This window comes from Acromyrmex echinatior, chromosome 12 (genome assembly GCF_024713525.1).
Source record: "Acromyrmex echinatior isolate Ae372 chromosome 12, ASM2471352v2, whole genome shotgun sequence".
Classification (NCBI taxonomy): domain Eukaryota; kingdom Metazoa; phylum Arthropoda; class Insecta; order Hymenoptera; family Formicidae; genus Acromyrmex; species Acromyrmex echinatior.
Window position 1 is genome coordinate 7,104,389 of NC_141863.1, and position 8,465 is coordinate 7,112,853.

The window sequence follows — 8,465 nt, forward strand, 5'->3', positions numbered from 1 at the left end:
TTTAACACTTTGAAGAGAATCGTATTTCAACAATTGTACGTTTGCAAAAAGCAAAGCTGGTTTCTACTTAATTTCCATCAAACTACGAAGGATAATAAGCAAAAAAATAAACGTTTCGAGAATCGTAATAAAAAAAACATACATTGCTAAGAATTTTGAATTACTTAAAATTTGCTGTCATTTATTTGAAATGTTTAATTGCAAAGAATTATAGGTATCGATAAATTTTACATTTTATTTACCTAAAGATATATTTTTCGTTACTATTATAATGCAATTAATGAATCAGAATATATATCACTCATTGTTATTTTATTATATTATTTATATTTATATTAATTCGTCTTCAGTAAATTTATAAAAATACAAATAACATTTTCTTTTTATTTCATATAAATTGCATTGTAGAATGATTTGATTTTCTATATCGTCTGATAAAACCTATAATTATGGTCTCCACCGTGAAGATCTTCAACGTCACTATACCTCCAAAGGACGGTCTCTGCTGCATGATCTGCAAGATCATAAATTCTGAGAACGATTCCTTAATCTACTCCAATTATTGCAGGAACAAGCTTAAATGCGGGTATATATCGATTATCACTATTGTCGTAGCGCATTGTTCCGTTGACACATTTTATGGATTAAGGCCAAAGTTCTGGAAATAAATACTTGGATTTAGTTCAGTTCGCCTCGATTAAAAAAAAAACGTCAATTTTTCAGACAATTCCTTCGAGAAACTCCTCAAGCGATGGCTGCTCCGATAACTAATCGGAAATTACTCGAGCTCGGCAATTCTCTATATGTTATCGTCACAAAGGATTTTTTGGAAAGCTACACCTTTCGGGACCATTGCGACGCCCTTAACATACAGATAGTACGTGTCCGCAGAGACCATAACTCTAAAAAAATATGTGGATGTGGATTGTATAATTCTGTGGCAGTGTTTGTATAATTCTTATCTTGTTCACCCATACAAGATATTTAATTTTATCCCAAAGATCTTCCTGTGAAACGTTCTTTAGAACGGCCCTGATGAAAGTTTTTCTTAGAATTTTTCATATAATTTTTCAAAATTTCTATATAATTTTATAACTTTCTTACATTTTTTTATACGAATTGGAACAATTCTCAGAAAATTTACATCTTCTCTAAGAATTTTTATATAAGTTAATTATAAAATAGCGTAAAATTTCTAAGTTTTTGTAAGTATAATTTCTGTTATAATATAAATGTTATAAAATATAAAAAATTTAATGTTCCAATTATTTGTAATAATTAGTCGTATAAAAATTATAAGAAAATTATATTTAATACTCCTGGTGTTATCCACATATTTTTTAGAATATAATTTTACTCTTTTCTCAAAATCAAAATTGTTCGTTGATATTGACATGCGAATGTTGTAGATGGATCTACTCGATCCTTTTCCGAATTACATTTATAAGATGTGTCTACTTTACACGGTGGAACACAGGCTGGCACCTCAGTGGAACAAAGTCGGATTGTACCTCGTCGAGGGACAAGATTTTCTTAGCTCAACAGGAAATGTCAACGCGATTATGTTGAATATCAAAGATATCCGCGGTATAATCACTGATTTTACAGATAACATCACTAGATATGCTGTATAAGTTTTTATATATACACAGAAATTCCTTTAGCATAAAGAAAAATTTATCCTTTAAAATCTTTAGAGTGAATTATTACTTTGATGAAAGAAATCTCACTCTTAAAGATTCAAAATTCACTGTTTTTCAAGACTGGTACAATTTTCACTCTTTAGAATGACATTCTACTCAAAAGAATTTAGAGAATAAATTAGCTATAAAAGAATAATTTAGATTGGCTAAATAGGTAACTGTAAAAGATAAATGTTGTAGATAACAGCGCTCAATTTCATGTTGAGGCTATAAATCTCAAAATACCATTCCTAAGATTAAATACCATACATCCCTCGCAACATGATTCGCATCCACCAGTACGTGTTCTACCAAGGTAAGAGATAATGTAAAAGTTTTGTTATTACTAATATAAATTACGTTTTAATAAATTATGAAAATTCTGCGTTAGTTTTTATACTATAATTAATCGCATAAATGTATAAGTTATTGCATGATAGTAATTTCATAAATATAATACTTATTCATAGTTTGAAAATGGCAACTGTATTGAGCATATCAAAAGAAATTAAGGGAAAGCACCTATTCAAAAATTACGAGGATATGCGCACATATTGGAAAAATATGGTGAGAATTCATTTATAGCTTACTAAAACTAATATTGCTCAAACTAAATTTTATTAATTTTGTATCATATATTATTCTCTTGCTAAAATAAAAATTAATTAGATATGCACAAAGAGTTATTGATTGTTCGAAAATAAATATTTGATAGGATTATTTTTTTAATATTATTAATTTCTAAATTAATAATATTAAATTTAATTCATTCTAATCATTCATCTAATTATGAAGTATTAATTGTTCTCTTTGTTTTAGCATGGCTATATATTGCCAGATCACAAAGAAGAACTCTTATTTTACAGTATCGAATTCTTCTACTTCAAGTCATGCGTTTATTTATATCCTGAAACATGCTTAACCTCAGGACCTCTAAAAATTCTTCCGCTTACGATGGATCCGGTATCCAGAATTTACAAATTTGCAGGAGACTTAAGAGGAAGAGTAACAAAATTATGTGGATATCAATTGGACGTATGTCCGGAAGTGAGAACACTGCATATCTTACAATATCCACTTTTATTTTTACTTTCTCTCTCAATAAATCTCTCACTTGAAGCTAATAATTTTTATAATTGAAATTCATATTTATTTCTTTAAATAAATAACATTTCAGTTGTTATCGTTTACGAGAATAAATATATCTATAATTAAGAGAAACAGTTTTTTATACAATGTATTAATTAATTTACAATAGAAAAAAAGAAGGATAAGTTATATTAATTGTCCTAAAATTTGATTAAATCGATATATTTGGCTATACTATGCTTACTTATTAATGCATATAACTTATTAATGCATAACTAACGTATCTTTCACAGAATACATATCAAGCAGCTATTCTAGCTTGTACACCGATGTTAACAAGAGTTGATAAATTTTCAACCCGTGATACAGGATATGGTACACGATCAAGAAGATTTAGCAATGAGACGCTTTCTCGGACATTTGATTCCTGCGATATTCCCACAAAACGATCGCGATTATCGCTAGAAATTAATAATTCTTTTACGTGCAAAACTGAGGTCGACAATTTCGATTTTGGAATCGAACCAACATGTTCCACGAGCAAGTTTGATAAGTTTCTTAAAACTGCTGGTAATATTGCGACGATATTATGTGACGCAGATAGTGTTATGGCTAGCAAACCAATTATCGAGAAAAATGAAGAAAAGTCGTATTATTTTAAGCAAGAAGAATCAAAATCTGAGAACAAAGCTCTTGTGGTAAATATACATACAAACTTATAACAAGTTTTTACGTAATAACAAAGCAATTAATAATGATATTACATTAAAGGAACTGATGGATAAAAAGAAAAAACCCGAAAAACAAAATTTAAAGGAAAAGTTGTTAAGGAATTTTTAAGAAAATATTCCTACTATTTGCTATCTCAAATAACAATTATTATTATTCGTTTAGAAATCTAAAACACAATATTGTACAACTTATAAGAAAATGTTCCTGACAATAATGAGAATCAATTTTAGAATAAAATAAAAGAAAAAATAAATTAAAGTTATAAGTTACAAAATTTAATTTCATTATAAGTCGTAGATTATTTATATCTAAGAATAAACAAAAAAAAACATAATATGTTATTACATTCCGCGATTCAAACAGCAACAAATTGTATCAATCAATAAATAAAAAAGATCAAATATTAATATGTTTTATGATTAATGCATTCCTTTATTGCCTCCAGCAAATCGCGTCTATCTTTTTTATGCTCAATACCAATCTCTATCAAATCGTTATCCGTAAGTGTTAGAAATAAGTCAAAGTCTACCTAAAATAAAATAAAATAGAGCGCATATACTTAAAAATTATGCTAATAAACATATATATTAATTATAATTGCAAAAAGAAACACTATCACTGTATATTGTCTAACAATTCTAATACATATTCTTTCAACATACTTCCTGTTCAAGAAATATAGGGATGTGTTGATTCAGTCCGAAGCGTTTCAATACCATGATCATTTTCGTCTGTGGCCAATTCAAAAGCATTCCCTTTGGTGGCGTTTTGCAACGCGGTGGTGTTGGGGTATTTTCACCAAATACGTTCTCCTCGTTAACATCAGGGGGCACGTTGGGCGATTTGACAGGGCTGAATTCGGGTGTGAATCCCAGAGTGACGTTAAAATTACTCGAGAGATTCTTTATGTCGAGATCGATAGGTCGTACTGACTGTAATCTATAAAAACCGAATTTGTTCCATTAAATATTATCTTGAAATATTTAAATATATTAAATATATATCTAAGAAATATTATTTTAACAAACATTTGTAGAAAAAATATTCTACCTTCAATAAATAACTACTAAATTTGTAATTGCCTTTTTACCTTTGAAGTCCAGTTGGAGATGATTCAAGCTCCTCATCCTCATCCATCGCAGAACTCTTTTCCAAATCATTTTCCGTACCTTCATTCGCATTTTCATCTAAGAAAACGTCTGATTTTTCTATAAGCTTGTCCTTTTTAAAGTCGGCTTTTGGAAACGTGAACACATCATAGGTTAAATTTGGTGATATTTTGTTAGTTTGCTTATCGGATTCCACCGCAGGAAATCGTAACAAAAGCAGCTTGAGTTTTTCTCCTTTATTCTCATCATCATTTGAAGTAGGATGATCTTCTGTCGTACTGTTGATATTTTGTTCGCTTATGATTTTGATGTTATCTGATGTATCATTCCAATAGTCATCTATGGCCAGTTCTTCGTTCGCCAGAGTGGCTATTTCCGGTACTGTGGAATGCTTCATCATAATACGAGTGTACCCATCTGCGCTTAATACATGAATTTCTTTAGAAACATAATTTCTTTGCATTTTATACGTAAAATAGATAAAGGAAAAAATAGCAAGCATAAAAAAATACAATCGATAAAAATAGATAATATTTTTCTTAATATGATCCAATTTTGCGATATAGTAGAAAATTAAGCTGCAACGTTTATCAAATATTTAGTTATGATAAAAAATATCCTAAAACATCTATTTTTATTTTATCTTCAGTTTAGATTGATGTATCTTTTATTAAATTTTTACTATAATTCTTAATACGCATACTGAATCATTCGTATCTAAGTTAATTTTTAACACTTTTACAAGTATATAAAAATTATTAAGTGATTTTTATGTAATATCTTTAAAATGTATTTGTAAAGTAGTGCAATATTAAAAAAAGTTAGAGAACAGAGAGCATTGGATGCTTCTAGTATTTTAAAGAAAAGAAATGTGCAGGAACGAATAATCCAATCGTGTGTATTAAGGATTAATTATATATAACCATCTTTCTTTTTATCACAATAAATATGCTTATATTATATTATATTAATTTTGCATAACACAATTGAAGAAATGGATGATAACTGTAAGCTTTATATTACATAAGTCATAAATATTGGTTGAGGAATTTTTATATAGAAAAATCATCTAACTAGTAGTCGAAGACGGCATGTCTAATTCCAACAATCTTAAGAACAGTTCTTTGTCGTTCTTCATAGCAGCCACGCATAATGGAGTAATGTCATCGTTAGCTGTGTTTGCTAACGCGTCCGGGCAGGCGTTATACACTGTTTCGAACATCTCCTTACTGATCGCAGCGGCTAATCCAAGGACCGACATGCCTATAGTAATTAAAATGGCAAGAAAAGAAAGATTTCTATTTAAAATAGCATCAACACGGCGTTGTCAGTTTCTTATTTCGAAATTTTTTGTTTTAATATTTAATTTGGTAATATGACTTTTACAAAATAATTTTTTCTAAAGCTTTATAACAAAATCTTTTAATTAATCATCTTAAAATTTTCGTTTGGATACTAAGAATTATTAACTGTAATCGTGATTATTTGCTTACCAAGATAAGTCATTTGATTAACGTCGGAGTTTCTCTCTAAGAGCAATTTCACAGTGTCGATATTTCCATTACGAATTGCTTGCATCAATGGGGTCCATCCAAATTTATTCTTTCTATCTATGACACGGCAATTCTCCTTCTGATTCAAAATTTCTCTTACAATACCAAGACAACCGTTCGCCGCGCTTATGTGCAGCAGATTCTCATCGTAATTATTTACAGCGTTCAAAGTGTATCCTTCAAGAAAATTTGTACGAGTTTAATTAACATCTTAAGCCTCGTCTTTACTGAAGTTGATCGTGCATATTTTCTTTATAAAAAAAAAGGAAAAAGAAGCCAGTATGTCAATCTACGCGCTTCAGTAGAGATGGATGAGTTTTTTATAAATTTGATCAAAATTCACGTATTGGAATACAAATAATTGTTTTAAGTATTTGTCACTAAATACAATAATGAATTAAAAATTATACTTTGCTAATTGATGTAATTAAAAAGAACATTACCTTGTTTCTGCATCGCTGCGATGACTTGCGCCTCCACAATTTTTTTAGCACTCTGTGAGTATGACTCTGGCTTTAACATTTTTTTCTCTTTTGACTCTTATCAAGTGCACTAAAAAATTTCATTTACAACAATCGGATTAATAACTTTTTCTCTAAACAGCAAAGCCCGATTAAATCTCATAACTTGCCATATCCTGAAGAAATTTGTCTATTATGTTTATATTTATTAAACAAATTATTATAACACTTAGACATATTAAGAAAGCAGTTCTGACTTCGCTAACTGTTCAAATAACACTGACTCTCTATTATTGACTAAATATTGTCATGTAATGTATGTCGCTTGCTGAATGTTTTCTTTTTTTTCTAACGTGTTATCAGAAAAAGGTAATAAAAGAGAATTTTATATATGATATCTGTATATATATTACACAAAATCTGACGAAAAGACATGCTAACAGTTTCATAGTAAATTTATTATGTCATGCTGGTAAAAGGCTGGTAAATGTCCCAGTGACTTGTATCTATGTCCAGAAATTTAAACAAAATTTATTATTATTAATCTCAAATGCTTTTTTTACTATAGTATTATATAATTAATTGTCAAAGATAACAAATTATAATATTATATTTTAAAAAACGTTTTTGAGTTGAGTAATAATAAGCTAAATAAATAAAGTTTTGTGTAAATGTCCGGACATAAATACTATATTCGGTCACTGGGACGTTTACTTTATTATTAAACAAAATTGGATACATTAAATTTTCTGTAAAGTGAAATCAAAATTGCAAGTTTTAGTATATTGCTTTTCAAGGAGAAATTTTTTAATTTTCTTGCAGTTTTTAATTTCATTTAGTACAGTAGAGCTTGATAGAGAAACATTTTATTTAAATCCAATCTAATAAAAATGCACTATTAAATAGAAAAAGAGACAGCTGAGAGAGAGAGAGAGAGAGAGAGAGAGAGAGAGAGAGAGAGAGAGTCTAGAGATAATTGAAGATATAGACATTATCAACTAATATAACTTTATCTATCGTTGATATAAACATCCTAACCGACCGTCTATAATGATAAAAATAATTTTAAATAAAATTAAAACATACACAATATAACAATATAGATCTATAATATCTCTTGGTGAAAATTTTCCTCAGAATTTTGATACAAATTTGAACATTCTTTTTAGAAATATTAAAAAAGTTGAATCTATAAACATTTTTTAAATAATATAAATTCTGAAAAATATTCTGATATCATAAGATTTTTCATTCTATAATTATTTTGAAAAGATATCTTTAACTTTTTCAAATTTTATTAGAAATAATAAAATGAGAATAATGAAAAAAAGAGAATAGAATATTTCAGAATAATGAAGAATTCTAGAAAAGGTGTGAACTTTCTCAGCACTTCTGAAAAATGTTCTAATTTGTACAAAAAAATTTAAAAATTTTTTTAAAGAGATATAAAATTATTTAGAGATTTTGAAAAATTCTGAGAAAAATTTTCAACAGATATCTATAAAATATTATACATCAATAATAAATTATCAAATTAATTTACTGCACTAGTCAACATATTTAAATTTTCATACAACTTTTAGCATTAATATATCTTATACATAACAATTACAGATATTCATCAAAGATCGAGATTCCATATAATTGAGAAAATAAAATTAAAAATGAAACAAACTGTCGAACATGCTGAATCGGAGTCACGTCTTTATCGTAGCTGTTTATTTTCAGAGAGCCGCATTTGCTCGACGGATGGATTAATTAGGAACGCTCAACGCAATATAATGAAATGCGTGACGTGACGGCTCGCACCGCCCGGGCAGGGCCACTCAAAGACTTGGA

The 8,465-nt window shown here is 28.5% G+C and overlaps 2 protein-coding genes across 2 annotated transcripts; one reads left to right on the forward strand and one right to left on the reverse strand.

The window, feature by feature from the left end:
• Nucleotides 1-35: 35 nt before the first annotated feature.
• Nucleotides 36-3,681, forward strand: LOC105150014 (uncharacterized protein C18orf63). The gene is made up of 8 exons (XM_011062803.2): nt 36-586; nt 724-877; nt 1,410-1,587; nt 1,884-1,998; nt 2,153-2,249; nt 2,502-2,729; nt 3,065-3,469; nt 3,543-3,681. Exons 1-8 carry the CDS (start codon nt 450-452, stop codon nt 3,609-3,611), a joined length of 1,383 nt encoding a protein of 460 aa, XP_011061105.1. The 5' UTR covers nt 36-449; the 3' UTR covers nt 3,612-3,681.
• Nucleotides 3,628-8,427, reverse strand: LOC105150015 (uncharacterized). Its single transcript, XM_087411666.1, has 7 exons — nt 8,302-8,427; nt 6,609-6,717; nt 6,106-6,342; nt 5,687-5,875; nt 4,594-5,029; nt 4,166-4,442; nt 3,628-4,032 (listed from the first exon to the last, which is right to left on the reverse strand). Exons 2-7 carry the CDS (start codon nt 6,685-6,687, stop codon nt 3,907-3,909), a joined length of 1,344 nt encoding a protein of 447 aa, XP_087267792.1. The 5' UTR covers nt 6,688-6,717; nt 8,302-8,427; the 3' UTR covers nt 3,628-3,906.
• Nucleotides 8,428-8,465: the final 38 nt, after the last annotated feature.